We start from the raw sequence: 16781 nt of genomic DNA, 5'->3' as shown, positions 1-16781 counted from the left end.
CACACCACCTGTGCCCACAGCTCATCTCTCCCTCACACTCAGGGGCATCAGGGAATTTCTTTGATTTTGAGTGGAGGAGTCTGCCGGAGACTTACTAAGCAATGTGAAATCTCGAAGACAGGAGCTGTCATTTTACTTGCAGAAAATGGCCATTAGAGCCTCAGACAGGCACAGGAGAGTGGCTCAAATGGTAGAGCACTTGCCTAGCAAAGACAAATTCAAACCCCAGGACTGCCAGAGAAAGAGAGAAGAGAAAGGAGAAGAGAGAGAGCACTGCACAGTATTTAGAGACAGCAGTAATTTCAATCATCAATGGCATTTTACTTCTGAAGATTCTATGTATTACACAGACATTAACTTCCTTTCACTCCTACAGTCCCCGAATCCAGAAATAAAAAATAAAAATGTACAAAACACTCCAATTTCTCTAGTCTTGGTTAAAACGCCTAAGCAGTGCTTCCCTTGGGAACACAGAGACTTCCTCTCGGTATGTCCATGTCCCTATCACACCTTCTGGGAAACTTGACTGCAGGATGCATTTTCCAGGGTGGCTTTGGGTGGGCTGCTTAAGTGTACAGAGCAGCAGTGCTGGTGTGGCCTTGAGGAGAAATAAATGGACACACGGTCCCTGGAAAGAGCAACAAGGGCCTGAAACAGGGGTGGCACAGAATTAAGACGCCGGACACACAACTTGCTTTGGAATTCGGTGGCTGTCAGCCCACCAGACTGCAGTGTGGGCCGGAATATAAATCTCCCAGGAACAAGTTTGCTGAGAACTGTAATATGACCGAGTCGGCTTCATTTTGTTCCAAGTGTGTCAGCGCAGACGTGACAGGAAGATGAAGATGGAGAGCTGCGGGGCCCCGGTGGTGAGCAGGAGGTGGTGGATAAACACTTACGGGTGTTTCTGCAAATGTCCTGCCAACCAGAGCACCAGGAGGGGAGAAGTGCGCAACTAACGACAGCGCCTTCTCTAACTCACCCCAACTCCCAGGGCTTGCTTAGCTCCAGATGCCTGGCCAAAATGGAGTTCAGAGTTACAAGCCCTCTGGGCCCCTGGAAGCTGTCGCTGGGGCTGCCTGCGGCTCTGGCAGTGCCTGTGAGGGGCAGCGGGCTATCCAGAGGGGTAGGCCTTAATGATCTTCACGTCGTCCACAGGCCGGTCCTGGGAGTTTGTCTCCACCATGCCCACTCGATTCACCATTCCTATACCCTGGCACACTCGGCCAAAGATGGTGTGTTTGCCATCGAGCCACTGGGTGGGGGCAAGGGTCACAAAGAACTGGCTGCCATTGGTGTCTGGGCCTGCGTTGGCCATGGCGAGAATTCCAGCCCCTGGGAGAAAAGACAATGAGGAAGAAGATGAATGACTCCAGGGCGCCAGCCCAGGACGCTAGGCAGTCCCAGGGTGCAAGAGGCCAGGGCTTGGTTCTGGCTGCTGCTAAGGCTCTGTGGCCCCACACCCCTTCTTCCTCAGGGCAGACCCTTGTCCTGCACAAAGGCCACACGCACAGTCCTGCTGGCCTTTACCCATTCCCGCAGGCACCCTGGCAGGGCCTTGGGGGTTGTTATGAGCTTTCCATGCTCTTCAGTTTATGACACTCAAAAGCAGTGGTGTAGAGCACTCACACCAGCCCTTGGGAGTTGCTGAGCACTCTTGAGGCTCCGCATCCTTATCTGCCAGGGCTCTCTGTGGCGCCATGGCGGGGCGGCTACCTGGCACCATGCCACGGTGTCAGGCACTCGCCTTGACTCACAGCCAGAAGAGCAAGCTTTCAAATCCACCCTCCCTGCCGCCCAGGCCAGCCGGATCACACTTACCGGTGAACTTCAGGTCTGGATGGAGCTCATCCTCAAACTGTTTGCCATAAATAGATGCACCTCCTCGACCTGTCCAAGAAGAAGACACGTGTGAAATGGCATGACCAGCCCCACAGTGTGCTGAGAGCCAGGTCCACAGGCCGGGTCTAATTTCTGAACACAGCAAAGAGCGAGCAGTGAGCATGTGTGGCCCTGCTGGAGACACTACAGCTACTGAAACAAGCAAATCACTGCTTTCATTCAGGTAACCTGTCTTTCTGAAATAACAGTGCTTCCCTGCTTATTAAGCCAATGCGTGTGCACTGTCAAAAGTGCAGGAAACACAGAACATTATCAAAAGACACACAAGTCCCCTGCAATCTAACCATCTTGCGAAAACCCATTCATACTCTGACATGTTAAGAGATGTTTGACTTTTCCAGTTTGTGTATTGGAGCAGGAGTGCCACAGCCGTTGCCCTACGCCCACCACAGGCACAGCTGCCCACCTGCGTGCTGCCCTGCTGGGTTCATATCTGCCCCAACCCCATCAGTCCCGAGCTCTAGGCATTAATATGATGTATTAATATTTTTTTCCTGCAGGTCCTGGGCTTTGAACTCAGGGCTTGGGCTCTGTTCCTGAGCCTCTCTGTGCTCAAGGCGAGCAGTTTACCACTCGAGCCACGTACCACTTCTGACTTTTTCTGCTTATGTGGTACTCAGGAATGGAACCCAGGGCTTCATGCATGCTAGGCAAGCACTCTACCACTAAGCCACATTCCCAGCCCAACCCTCTAGGCATCAATATGAAAGGTGCAGAGAAGGCACCGGCCTCAGGTCACAGCTTTATCAGTGCTACAAAAGACCACAGCAAGAGGGCTGAGGCCTGCAGTAGTCTGTAGTGAGCAAGCTGCGGGCATGCACATCCAGGATCTGCCCTCTAGGACCTGAAAAGCATCACATAAACGTCCCCACAAATGGGTAGGCATTAAGGGGAGCCACATGAGGCTGGGGACTTCAAGCCACCAGTAGACCAAAGGCCTCTTTAATCCCTAGGCCCAGTGCGGCCTGCAGCCAGCTTACGCTTCTACAGCGCCTTCTATAGGGATATGTTCTTTTCCCAAAAGTCAACACAGCCCAGCAGCAAAATCTCAGAAAGACAAACAATTCCATGGCAGACACGCCTTTGGCCATGCGTTACAAGGCAAAGGTGGCAGGGGTGGTCAGGAATACACAGGGCCTGGGGCATAGACGCCAATGGTGAGCCGAAATCCAACGGCCTGCAGCTTTGCGGCTGGGCATCTGGGTGTCAGACCAGTGCAGACATCTGACCCTGGCACACACCTGCCTTCTTAGCTACTAACTTCCACATTCCTCTCTCTTCAGTCCTCATTTATCTAGCTAGGAACCAGTGACTCAAACCTGTAATCACTACCTAGGAGGCTGAGATCTGAGGATCATGGTTCAAAGTTAGCCTGGGCAGAAAAGTCCATGAGGTTATTATCTCCAATTAACCACCAAAAAAAGCCAGAAGTAGAGCTATGGCTCAAGTGGTGAACACTAGCTTTGAGCACAAAAACTTAGGGACAGCTGGGAAGGTGGCTCAGCGGTAGAGTGCTTGCCTCGCACACATGAGACCCTGGGTTCGATTCCTCAGCACCATATAAACAGTAAAAAAAGGCCGGAAGTGGCACTGTGGCTCAAGTGGTAGTGTGCTAGCCTTGAGCTGAAGAGCTCAGGGACAGTGCCCAGGCCTAGAGTTCAAGCCCCAGGACTGACAAAACAAACAAACAAAATAACAACAACAACAACAAAGAACTTAATTAAGGACAGTGCTCAAGCCGAGTTCGAGCACCAGACAGGCACAAAAGGTAATAACAAAACTCCCACATTTCTCCAATATATACATTTTGGGCATAAAACACAAATATACAAAGAATAGCATCTCCACTAAGAAATAAAGTATGGCAAATGCAGTTAAGACCACACCCACATCCAATGTACCTTTCTCGGTCCCTTCTGAGAGCCTGCCCAGAAGCCCACAGCTATTCTCAGTAGGAGGGTCACCATTTCCCTGCATATGCTTGCTTGATCCTAAACTACCTGCATTGCTCTTGTGAATGCTTTAACTTTATATAACAATATTGTACTTCACATGTTCTCACGCTGTTAGTTTTCTAGCTTCCTGTTAGTGAGCTCTGTCTAGTCTGTCCCTGGCTGGCCTGGGCAGTACTCATTCCACAGGATGGCCATCTTTTCTTGTGCTGGACACAAGTGCTGGGTAATACTCCTGCCTGCGACTGTCAAGGTGCTGAACAACTACTCTGTGCTACCTCCTGACAGGAGCACGAGAGCTCTTGGGAGACCAAAGCTAATCAGGGCTCCATGGGTGGGTGGGTGGGTGGGGGGGTCTTCAGCACCACTAGATCTTCCAAATGTCATTAAGGAGATGGGTGTCGCTAGGCACTGGTAGCTCACTCCTGTAATCCTAGCTACTCAGGAGGCTGAGATCTGAGGATCACAGTTCAAAGCCAGCCTGGGCAGGAAAGGCCGTGAGACTCTTATCTCCAATAAACCACTCAGAAAACCATTAGTGGCGCTGTGGCTCAAGTGGTAGTGCTAGCCTCAGGAACAGCACCCAGGCCCAGAATTCAAGCCCCACGACAGACACACACACAAAAAGGGAGATAGGTGTCTCACAATCTTTCCTGCCTAGGCTGGCTTCAAACTATGATCATCAGATCCAGCCTCCTGAGTAGCTAGGATTACAGACATAAGCAATGGCACCCTGCACTCACTCATCTTTCTAAGTCCCAAATGCCCTTCCTTCCACTTCCCAAGAGTCAGAACTCTTCAGGTCCTCCAAGGCCCACTTCACAGTATGCCTCCTTGCCATTCCAGCCTCTCCTCTGTACTGTTCCCTGATTATGAATACCACAACCCGTCCCACACACAATCCGTATCATGCCAGCAGACACCTGCATACTGTACTTAAACTGCCACTCTCTGTTCTCTCTTCTAATGAACAGCTTGCTTCCTGCAAGGCTGGGAGTGCTGCAAAGGAAAACACCGCCTTGACTTCTACTGCCAAATTCCCCTTGTGGGCCTTGAATGAGGCAGATACACAGCAGACCCGTGGCAAAGAGGCATCAAATGAATACAATTAACAACGAGATTGTGTTCATCAGGACAAATTTTAGGTGTTCCTGGGGCTACCAAGAAGAGAAATGAAATCAGAGCAAGAGTGACAAGTGGAATAATCAGCCTTAATTAATCATCAGATCCCAGCAGCTGGGGAGCCCTGGGGTGTGGGGCCAAGGGCAGAACGTTCGGGAGACCTGCAGGAAGGACTCCCTAGGTACGGGGAATAGAGAAGGAGGAAGAGGCCAGGAGGAGCAGAGAAAAGACACATGGAAGGTGAGGGAAAACAGACACCAAAGGGCTTTCACAGGGGAGACTGCAGACAGAAAATGGCCACGTGTAGGGAGGGAGGAAGTGGAAGGAACCTAAGTGGTTAGAAAACATCCGGCAGACGCATCAGAGGACCAACCGGAGAACAGTTCACCAACTTAGAGCCCAGGACCTATACCTGCCCACCTCAGCTTTTCAGAAAAAAACCAGGCCACCAGGTCTGAGAAAGGCATCAGCTAGAGACCAGGGGAAACTGCCCCTTGTTTGCCTTTGCCACAGTCCTGCCAGCCAGCTGCCCAAGCACTCACTGAAGAGCGAATCTTCTGGGTGCCTCATTTTCATTACAGTTTACCATGGAAAAGTAACATTAGGAAGGATTGCAAACCAGCTACAAACAACAGGGAATAGCTGGACACCTGGCTCAAGTGGTAGAGGGCCTGCCTGGCACAAGCCAGGACAGAGCTTCCTGGGGCTGTCAAGACAGAGATGGCTCAGCAGGAGTGAGAATCGCATAAAACAAGGCTCAAAAACCAGCTAAGAAATCAAAGAATAAGGTGAGAGGATCACAGAGCTAAGGACACAAATTGAAATCCAAATGACAGCAATAAAGAGGCAATGAAGAAATTAAGGCAGAAAAGAACAGGAAACAAGACTGAAAATTGAATAAGGCTGAGGGAAGAGACTCTCAGTGGAGGCAGGGAAAGGAAAATCACCTCATCAAAGGAAATATGATAGGTATGGACAGCATGGGTCGCCAAATAGCATTCTCTATCTTCCTGAAATAGAAACTCAATAAGTATCACTGGACAAAATACCCAGAAAGAGTTTTTCAAAAACTTCCCTGAATTGAAGGATCCAGTCAACCTGGCCTCAGCAGCTTACAAATGCTTTGAATCACATTCAAAGCCAGACGGCGACGGATCTGAGGGAACGAAGGTGGCCAAGAACAGTGATGGCCTGCCAGGCTCTTTCCAACGTGAAAGCAACGGGAACAAATAGGGAGATAAAACAAATAGGGAGATAAAACACCCTCCAGCCTTTGCAATAAAACCAACAGGTGAGAAGTCCCGCTTTGTGAACAAGGTCAGCACGTGGTGTGCAATGAACCCTCTGGAAGCAGACACCATGTGGGGCTGGGCTCTGGGTGTAGAGCAGAAAGCAATAAAACTACTTTGTTGAATGGAAACTCCTCAGTATAACTACTTAAAGACAATAAAAATGCTTTTAAAGCAATGAAATTAACAAAAGTAAGGGTTGGGGAATAAGAATGGGTAGAAAAGAAGTACTGACTGGCTTCATAGCAGTCAGTTTTTCTGTTAAAAATACAAATATAATACTTTTTGTTTTTGAAAAGGAGCACATACATCTTACATCATTCTTTTGAAAACACTTCTATTTAGCTAGCTATCCATCCTTTCAACTAGATTGTGGAAAGAAGAACATGTGGCATGATGGCCACCAAAAAGTTACTGATGCTCACTTCTGAGAGGTAGGAAATAGGGGACAGAGGCTGGATATCTTTACAACCTCCTTCACATACTTTACTGTATAGTGTTCTAAAATATTTCTGTATTAGAAGAACAAACCTGAATGCTTCTGGTCATAAAGAACAATTGAGAGGGACTGGGAAGGTGGCTCAGGGGTAGAGTGCTTGCCTTGCATGCATGAGGCCCTGGGTTCGATTCCTCAGCACCACATAAGCAGAAAAAGCTGGAAGTGGTGCTGTGGCTCAAGTGCTGGAGTGCTAGCCTTGAGCTGAAGAGCTGAGGGACAGCGCCCAGGCCCAGAGTTCAGGCCCCACAACCAACAACCAACAACAACAACAACAACAACAAAAAGAACAAAAAACAAACAAACAAACAAACAAAAAAAAAAGAACAACTGAGAATGTGAAAGAACAGTAAGGTTCTATCACAGATAAAAATTCAGCTTATTTTAAAGGCAAAAGAACAGGAATTAGCAGAGAAAGGCAAACTGAAAGGTGAGGGTTCTTAGAACAAGCAACGTTCTAATAGTTTCACTAACTGCCAGTCCCTCCCAATTCATGTCACCACACCAGATCTTCCTTTGATTCCAGACTCCCATCCAACTACCCCATATATCTATTTAAAGATCAAGTATTTCAAATATAACATGCCCAACCATCAAATTCCAGATCTGCCCATCAGGAACCGAGAAGCATCCTTGCCCATCTCCTGAACCACCCCTCCAATCTGCCAGCAAGTCCCAACAACAACCTGCATTCAGTCACCTGTAGCACCTTCTCTACAGTAGCCCTGCCTGAGCATACCGGCCCACACATCTACTTTCCAAACTGCCAGTGCTTGCTCTGAAGCCTAGATAAACACACCACTCACTCCTTTACCAAAACCCTCCAGTGACTGTCATCAACTAAGAATAAACACATCCTTCTCTACTGCACGCCGTGTGGCCAGTGCATGCTCCAGCCTCCAGGCCTTGTGTTTGTTCTCCAGCCCATCTTGAATGCTTCCCCTAGTTTCAAGGCTCATTTTCTTCTTATCTTCTTCTTTTTTTGTTGGTTGTGCAGCCTGAACTGGCCTGGGTGCTGCCCCTCAGCTTTTCAGCTCAAGGCAAGTGCTCTACCACTTGAGCCACCGCACCACTTCCGGCTTTATTTTTTTTCTGCTTATGTGGTGCTGAGGAATCGAACCCAGGGCCTCATGCACACAAGGCAAATCCTCTACCACTGAGCCACCTTCCCAGCCCTCAAGGTTCATTTTCTTTCCTCATTCATATCTCTGTTCCACATCCCACAGTTTCCTTGCTTTGTCGAGCAGGAATTGTTTCCTTGTTCACAGCTAAAGCCCTACCAATTAGAAAAACAGCTGACCCAAAGCTGGTGCTCAACACAGCTAATTAAGCAAGTCAATAAAGGGACCCAATTATTTATTCTTCTCAAGATACCTTTTTATTTCTGGTTGTTTGAACCACTCTGCATCACTACAGGTCTGGCAAATAGTTTGCCCATGCTGAGGAGCATGAATACCATAGGAAACTCAAGGAAGGGAAGATTAGCAACTGGTGAACTCGATGTGTTTGAGGAAGGTGAAGGCAGGTGGGAACGTCACAGAATCCCCCAACTATACTCAGTTAAGTGGCAAGGAAGCTCTGGCTGCCCAGTCACCTATCAGTAACGATTGAGACTTCAGAAACCTGTTTTGTTCAACTGTACCTGTCCCTGTTGGGTCCCCTCCTTGGATCATAAAGTCTTTGATGATTCTGTGGAACTTGGTGCCATTGTAGTAACCTCGACGAGCCAGCTCAGCAAAGTTCTTACAGGTCTTCGGGGCATGTTTCCAGTAGAGTTCCAGCACGATGATCCCCATGCTGCAGGGGACAGGACAGCAGTCAAAAACATTGCGGAGGGAAGGGATGGTACGGGGAAAAACAAAAGAGGACGTAACAATGCTCAATAGGAAATGTACCTTACTCATGTAACTGAGACCCCTCTGTACAGTATTTTTACAACAAAAAATGTATACAAAAGAATAAACAAAAAAACATCATGATGAACAGGAATACTGGGGACTGCTCTAGGACTTACGACTTTTGACCTTAGAAGTCATGAAATTGTGAGAAACACCATATTTCATGATCAGAAAAAAAAGAAAAGCCAACCCCACAAAACAATGCAACAAACAGATGATCCCCTTTGAGAAAAACTATACAGAGGTTCTGGTACTTCTAAATCAGAGTAACTGCAGACAGCCCAAAATTCTAATACCTTATACATAAATCACTGAAACCAGTCTCTAGGAAAAAAGTTCCTACACTTGATTTTACTTGTTAATGTATTTTTCTTGGTAGTATAGTTTTTGTTCTTTGTCTGTTGTGGGGCTTGAATTCTGGGTCTGGGTGCTGTCCCTCAGCTCTTCAGCTCAAGGCTAGCGCTCTACCACTTGAGCTACAGTGCCACTTCTGGTTTTCTGGTGGTTTACTGGAGATAGGAGTCTCACGGTCTTGCCTGCCCGGGCTGGCTTTGAACCACGATCCTCAGATCTCAGCCTTTTGAGTAGCTAGGATTACAGGCGTGAGCCACCAGTGCCCGGGAGGCTGAGATTTGAAGATCACATTGAAGTCAACCGGGGCAACAAAGTCCTAACAATCATCTCCAATTAAGTACCAAAAAGCCAGAAGTGGAGCTCTCCTCAAGTGACAGAGCACTAACTGAGCAAACAAGCTAAGGGACAACACCCAAGTCCTGAGTTCACGCCCTAGGGCTGGCCCAAGCTTGCCCGTGCCTGCACACATACACACATACATACATACACACACACACACACACACACACACACACACTGCTTGAAGACATAATACATCTATGACAGGGTGTTCATTCTAGTATTTGTCAAAATAAAAAAACAGAAGCAATTTATGTGTCCTTGAAAAAGAAAAAAGGTGTGGCTCAGTTAGTAGAAGGCTAGTCAATGAGCAAAAGCAGCTGCAGGTCCCGAGTTCAAGTTCTGGTCTTGGACCAAGAAAAAAAAAAAGAAATTAGAATACAAACTGAAATTAGGATACAAACTGTACAAGATGCAACAAAATACTTGTGTGGAGACAAATCACAGAAAAGTACATATCCTGTGATCTCCATTTAGTTAAGAGATAAAACTCAAGAAATTAAGAGATATTTACATGTACAGAGAACAAAATGTAGCCAGTCCTCTCAATAAGCCATTTGAGTGTTTTCAGGGAGGGGGCTTTCCTGCTCTACGTACTTAGGCCTAGATTTAACTTCCAACTTATTTTGGAATTTAAGAAAATACAAGGCTGGAAATGTGGCTTTGTGGTAGAGTGCTTTAGCATGCATGAAGCCCTGGGTTCAATTCCTCAGTACCACATACACAGAACAAGCCAGAAGTGGCGTTGTGGCTCAAGTGGTAGAGCGCTAACCTTGAGCAAAAGAAGCTCAGGGACAGTGCCCAGGCCCTGAGTTCAAGCCCCAGGACTAGCAAAAACAAATAAGAAAAAGAAAAGAAAATAGGAGGGAACTCAAAGTCGGGAGGCTAAAGGGTAGACTTTTGCCACAGGAGTCTAGGAGCAAAGAACAACGGGAGCAGCTATAGACAGGACGGGGGGAACTCGGCCTCGGGTTAAAAGCATGGAGCGCAAGAACAGAAAGCCAGGCAGAGACCTTGGCCGGCCCCTGGCGGCGGATGAGCTAACAGCAAGGGCTGGATGGGGAAGGGGGCCACGTTCACCTATTAACTTTATTCTGTATACAGCAGCAAGAAATTAAAACTTCAAAAAAAAAAAAAAAAAGGCTCCCTTTGCGTTTCTTCGAGAAAGATCACCGTGAGCTTCTTCCGAAGGAGCATGGGACCGGCTGGGGATAAACACACAGCAGGTGGCGTTCATCAGGCATTTAATCCTTACAGTGTGACACTGCTGCTAACACCCGAGAGCGCTGCTGTGTTTCTTTTTTTAATTATTATTGGCTAATTGGAGATAAGCGTCTCACGGTCTCTCCTGCCCAGGCTGGCTTCGAACCGCGATCCTCCCATCTCCGTCTCCGGAGTAGCTAGGATGACAGGCGGGAGCCACCGGCGCCCGGCTCCTCCTCCTATGGGCACAGTAGTTGGTTGACACGGGCGGGCCACCTACGAACCCCGAATCCGCCCGCTGGGTGAGTGAATGAATGAGCGGAGGAAGGACGCGCGCCGGCCGCGCGGTTCCCTCGGCCGCCGCCCGCGCTCCGCCACGCGCAGGCCCGGCACTGGAGCGGCGCGCGGGGAGCCCGGCCCGCGGCTCCTCACCGCCCCGCCGGCTCAGCCCGAGGCCCGGCCCCCACGCTCACCTGGTCTCCAAGTACACGGTGGGCGGCTGCCAGGTGTCGGGGGGAACTGCCGCCATGACCGGGCCCGAGCTCAGTCAGCAACCGCCACTTCCGGCGCCGTTCGCTGGGGACCCGCCTCCGCCGCGCGCACTTCCGGTCCCCGCCGCCGTCCGACTTTCAATCTTGGCGACTTCAGGATTTGGGGGGGGGGGCGGGCACCAGGACCGGAAGTGGAAGGACCTTTCTGCTAGGGCCGGGAAGTGAGGCGCGAGACGAAAACTGTCTGGGCTCTTGGGCGGTGAAAAGCGCAAGATCGAGGAGAGGTGTTTTGGCGCCATGTCCCAGACGATACGATTGGTTTGTTTAGTCAGGGAGGCGGGAACAGCCACCAGATCTTCATTCTGATTGGAGGGAGGGCCTCAATTCAAATTAAAAAAATCAGCCCCACAATTTGTGTAGGAATGGAAGCGTTAGAAACCCAAGAAAGGCCTTTTCTTTATCAGAGTTTCTTTGGAAAAACCTCTTCTCAACTCTGCACCCTCCATCTCCTGCATACAACTCTTTTTTTTTTTTTTTTTGGTTGGTCATGGGGCTTGAACTCTATCTAGGCCTGGGCGCTGTCCAGCTCAAGGATAGAACTCTACCACTTGAGCCACAGCGCCACTTCCAGCTTTTGCTGTGTATGTGGTGTTGAGGAATTGAACCCAGGGCCTCATGCATGCAAGGCAAGCACTCTACTGCTGAGCCACTTTCCCAGCCCCCTACTGCATACAACTCTTAAAGTATGGGCTGTCTGGGGCAGTAATGATGCGTGTGCGCGCGTGCTTGGTGCTGATCCTGGGACTTGAATTCAGGGCCTAGGCACTGTATCCTCCCCCCCCCCCCCCCCCCCCCGCTTTGCTTTTTCATTCAAGACTGGCACTCTGCTACCTTGGTAGTACTACTTCCACTTTCATCTTTTTTTTTCTGGTGATTGGAGATGAGTCTCAAGGACTTTTCTGCCTGATTTGGGCTTGGAACCTTGATCCTCAAATCTCAGCCTCCCTTGTGGCTACAGTTACAGGCTTTGGCCACCAGCTATACTAATTATATTAATGATGGATGGCTTGCAGACCTGGGGTAGCTTCAGGCTGAGGACTGGTAACTAAAACAACCCAAGTGTGAAAGTGGATTGGGTTTTCCAACAGTGAAACTGATCCACAGTGGTCAATTATTTAGTCAATCATGTCTAGATAATTAATCCTCCACAACTTCCCCCACCCCTAAAAAGAGTATGAGGAGGTAGTGGTAGAGTGCTTGTCTAACTGACCTAGCCCTGTTCTTCATCTGGATCCTCTGTAATAAAACAATTAAATTGAAGTATGATGGACATTTAGAAAAGTGGACAGGTCCTAAGTGTACTGGTTCAATGAACTCCTGCACAGTAAACCCAGCTGTATAGCAGGCATCAAATCAAAACAAAATGTTGAGCCAGGTGTAGGTGACTCATACTGTAATCTCAGTCCAAAGCCAGTCAAGGTAAACTGGAGAGACTTTAAAAAAAAAAAATCTTTAACCACCAAAAAGCCAGTGGTGGCGGTTGGAGATGTGGTTCAAGTGGTAAAGCATCAACTCTGAGTGAAAATAAAAGCTAAGCAAGAGCTTAAGGTCCTGAAGTCAAGCCCTAGGATTGGTACAAAGATAAGTAAAATTTCCAAGCCCTTAAAGCCTTGCACCAGCCTTCCCAAACTTTCTACCTTCTAATATCATAGGTTGATTTCCCCAGTTGAATTTTATATAAAGTCATAAGGTATTTTGCATCTTCTTTTACTTAACATTACACTTATTAAATATACCCATAGCTGCTGTAGCTAATGTGTATTTTTAATCTTTCTGTGCAGTATAGTGCCCTATTGCTTGAAAACACTGAAATGTGTTCATATATTCTATTAATGGACTTTTGGGATGTTTTTAAATTGTGCCTCTAGCAAGTGTACTTCATGTATGCTTTTGTTTTTGTTTTAGTCAAATTCTCACTATGAAACTCAAGCTGTCCTGGAACTTGTGGTCCCCCTGCCTTAGCATCCTGAGTGCTAAGATTATAGATATGCATCACTATAACAGGTACTGAGCAGGATAAAAGCTTGGCATTCCTGCCTCCATTTTGCAAGTACTCCAGCACTCTGAGTCTCTCCCCTGAAATCCCTTTGGGTTTCAGATAGGACAGGATTGGTCAATAATATCTGCATGAGAAATGAAATCATCCCCAAAGAAGAGATCAGTAGAGCCTTGTAAATAAGCACAATTACATATGTAGACATCTATCTATCTATCTATCTATCTATCTATCTATCTATCTATCTATCTATCTATCTATCATGTTGGTGAGGCTGCACCCTGGAACAAGAGAAATCAGCTCCTGCCAAGACTCAAGACAAGGATGATAAAGTGTTAACCTCCCTCAGAGCTCAGAACCAGAACTAGGCCACGTTCTGCGAGAGACTGTTTAAATATGTATACCCCTCCCCACCTCAGTTTTCCTGTATTTAAACCTAAAGTTCACGCCTCCGTCCTGAAGACAGGTTGAAAGGCTTACTTTGCTGCTTCCAGCGGTGTGTGCTCAGGCTACATAATCTACATCAGTGTCGGTAGAAGAGGTAGGACTTTGGAAGAACAACGGAGAATTTCGCAGAATTAAAAAAGAAAAAGTGGGCTGGGAAGGTGGCTCAGCGGTAGAGCACTTGCCTTACATGCATGAGGCCCTGGGTTCGATTCCTCAGCATCACATAAACAGAAAAAGCTGGAAGTGGCGCTGTGGCTCAGGTGGTAGAGCGCTAGCCTCGAGCTGAAGAGCTGAGGGACAGTGCCCAGGCCCAGAGTTCAGGCCCCACGACCGACAAAAAAAAAAAAAAAAAGTAAAGAAAAAGAAAAAGGCCTCCCCAGGGGGGAGGCTGGGAAGGGAGGTGAAGGGTAAACAAAGGAGGAGGCTGCAATGCTTGGTAAGAAATGTATGCATTATCCTGCCAATGTAATTGTAACCCCTCTGTACAGTATGTTCTCAAATAAAATAAAATAAAATTAAAAAAAAAAAAAGAAAAAGGCCTCCCCTGTTCGGACACCAGGGGGAGCCAGAAACTCACTCTCTTCAGATATCGCGAGAGTTCCTTCCCCCTTTTCCCGTTCCACCCCCCCTTCCCCGCCTCCGCACACAACGCGACCTCGCGCGCGTTCTGTTTTGGGCGGAAGCGCAAGACGGGAAGGCGGAGCTACCACGAGGCGCCAGGCCTGAGCTGCGGCCAGGAAGCTACTTCCGGGGTTGCTCTTCCGGAAGCCGGAAGTTGTCAGCCCAGCCCTCTTAAGTGGGCGGCTGGGGTCGCCGAGGCGGGAGGAGCCCGGGGGGGCGCGGGCCTGCATGTGAGTGAGTGGGGCCCGAGCCGGGAGGTGGGGGGAGGCGGCCGGATGGCCGCGCCGCCGTGCGGGCCCCGGGACGCCATCGCCGCCCCGCCGTCGCCGCACCTTGGCCGCAGCCGAGCTTTTCTGGAGCTGGGGCTGACCCTCCCCTCTGCCCCCCTCCTCCGCGCCCTCTCTCTCTCCCGGGCTCGGGCCGAGGAGGGGAGGACGCGGTCGCAGGACCCCCCAGACCCTTTCGGTAGACCCGGGATATCGAGTCCACTCCCCGCCCCGGCAGAAACAGCTTTTTTTTTTTTCCTTTCCTAGTTAATTACTAAAGCAGAAACGATTTATTTACAAAGTGATGGACTTGTGCTTGACTGGAAGCTTGGCTCAAGCGTTCAGAGCACCTGCCTTACAGCGCCAGGGCCCGAGTTCGAAGCTCAGCTCAGCATCGCTAAAGCAAAGCGTGATCAGCCTGAATTCCGATTTCGGAAAGGAACGTCTCAGTACCAGGAATTTCCTCCCGCCTGGTTGTTCTGTAGTACTTCTAAGATTTAGCCCCGCAGACTTCTGGTCTGAATCTGCATAGATTTGTTCGTAGTGTGCATGTGTGTCAGTATTGGGGCTTGAACTCAGGACCACGAGCTGTCACTCAACTTTTCATTCAGAGCTGGTACCTACTGACTTGACCAGCAGTTTGCTGGCTAATTGGAGGTGAAATATCATGGACATTTCTGCCTAGGCTGACTTTGAAACGTCAGTCCTTCCTATCTGAGTAGCTAGGATTACAGGCATGAGTCACCATCCCTTGGCCAAAGAGTAGTATCTTTTTAAAGTAGTCACCAATCACCTTAGAGACTCCTATTTACTTACTATTCTAACCTTTCTGATTGCTCATTTGGTAATTTCCATGTTGAACTCTCCCTTAATAAATTTCTCCCTTAATAAGGCAGTTCTCCTGTGATAGATTTGTGTACTTGAATTTGAGTTATCACAATTTCCTCTAGGAAACACATGAATTCCTTGAAGCTTCCTTCTAAGAGAACAAATACTAAGTTCACCTTTGCCAGTCTGCAATTTTGACAAAAATGCATAACTTGCCCTATCAGATTTTTTTCTGCCTTGTACTGAGTTTTCAAGATATAGTTTGAGTGTTTGTTCTTCCACACCTACTGTACCAAAACAAAAACAAACAACAAAAAAAAAACTTGGTTTCTAACCTGCTCACCTAAATTGTCATCAGGCTGATGTATCCTGGGCAGAATAAGGAGCCTTGGGCAATGCTGAATGTGGACCAATTGCTAGGTAGCAAAATGACAAAAATTAGGTCTTTTCCATAAAATTGTTCATAGAACAGGTTACATATGTGAGGTGAATTTCTATGCCAACTGTTAGTTGGTTGGTTTGTTTTTTGGTCGGTCATGGGGCTTGAACTCTGGGCGTGGGCGCTGTCCCTGAGCTCTTCAGCTCAAGAGCGCTCTACCGCTTGAGCCATAGCGCCAGTTGCAGTTTTCTAGAAGTTTATTGGAGATAAGAGTCTCACGGACTTTCCTAGCCTGGGCTGGCTTTGAACTGGGATCCTCAGATCTAGGATTACAGGCATGAGCTACTGGCGCCCAACTGTTAGTTGGGTTTTTGGTGGTTGTTTTTTTTGTGTGTGTGTGGGGGGGGGCTTGAACTCTGGGCTTGAGCTCAAGGTGAGCACTGTACCACTTGAGCCACAGCATCACTTGCAGTTTTCTGGTGGTTTATTAGAGATAAGAGTCTCACAGACTTTTCTACCCTAGCTAGCTTTGAATTGTGACCTTCAGATCTCAGTCTCCTGAGTAGCTAGGATTACAGGTGTGAGCCACCAGTGCCTGGCATCATTGTTAAGTTTTTTGTGTTATTTTCTCAATATATGTTTGCTTTCAAGGAATGCATCATTTTACTGGGCTTGGTGGGACACCCTAGTAATCCTAGGACTCACCTAGGCTACATAAAAACATCCCATCTTAAAAAACAACAAAGCAGGGAGGGAGGGAGAGATAAAAGGATGAAAGAGGAGAAGGAAGGGGGGGGGAGGAAGAGAAAGAACAAAAATAATACAAAGTGGTAGAGTTGTATAAGGTCCAAGGGCAAAATCCAAACTTTTACCAAAGCTCACTTGTTAGACAAAGCATGGGAGGTTTGGCGTTGTAGGCAGAATGATGAACAAACATGTAGAAGATGAGGCAGGAATGAAAGAGGATGAGACTGAATAGGTGGGCAGTGACCATACGTATGTGTGTAAAGGAACCTATATGTGTGTATCTTTGTGTGCATCGGAAGTGGCTGTGGCTCAAGTGACAGAGGGCTAGCCTTGAACAAAAGAAGCTGAAGGACAGGGCCCAGATCCTGAGTCCAAGCCCCAGGACTGGCAG

General features: G+C 48.2%; 2 protein-coding genes across 2 annotated transcripts in view; one reads left to right on the top strand and one right to left on the bottom strand.

Moving 5' to 3' along the window:
• Nucleotides 1-300: 300 nt before the first annotated feature.
• Ppil1 (peptidylprolyl isomerase like 1) lies at nucleotides 301-11137 on the bottom strand. Its single transcript, XM_070023870.1, has 4 exons — nucleotides 11029-11137; nucleotides 8404-8558; nucleotides 1822-1890; nucleotides 301-1335 (listed from the first exon to the last, which is right to left on the bottom strand). The coding sequence occupies exons 1-4, from the start codon at nucleotides 11082-11084 to the stop codon at nucleotides 1115-1117; spliced, it is 501 nt and encodes a 166-aa protein (XP_069879971.1). The 5' UTR covers nucleotides 11085-11137; the 3' UTR covers nucleotides 301-1114.
• Nucleotides 11138-14294: 3157 nt separating this feature from the next.
• CUNH6orf89 (chromosome unknown C6orf89 homolog) overlaps nucleotides 14295-16781 on the top strand; it is a 30536-nt gene continuing 28049 nt past the window's right edge. The window contains exon 1 of the mRNA XM_070023868.1: nucleotides 14295-14400. Within this exon, the coding sequence (XP_069879969.1) occupies nucleotides 14399-14400 (2 nt within the window). The 5' untranslated portion in view covers nucleotides 14295-14398. The remainder of the gene's footprint in view (nucleotides 14401-16781) is intronic.

The sequence above is a fragment of the Dipodomys merriami genome, unplaced genomic scaffold (genome assembly GCF_024711535.1).
Source record: "Dipodomys merriami isolate MVZ:Mamm:240054 unplaced genomic scaffold, mDipMer1.0.p SCAF_16, whole genome shotgun sequence".
In the NCBI taxonomy this organism is placed as follows: domain Eukaryota; kingdom Metazoa; phylum Chordata; class Mammalia; order Rodentia; family Heteromyidae; genus Dipodomys; species Dipodomys merriami.
The sequence above is the reverse complement of the archived record's forward strand: the minus strand, read 5'-3'. Positions and strand labels throughout refer to the sequence as shown.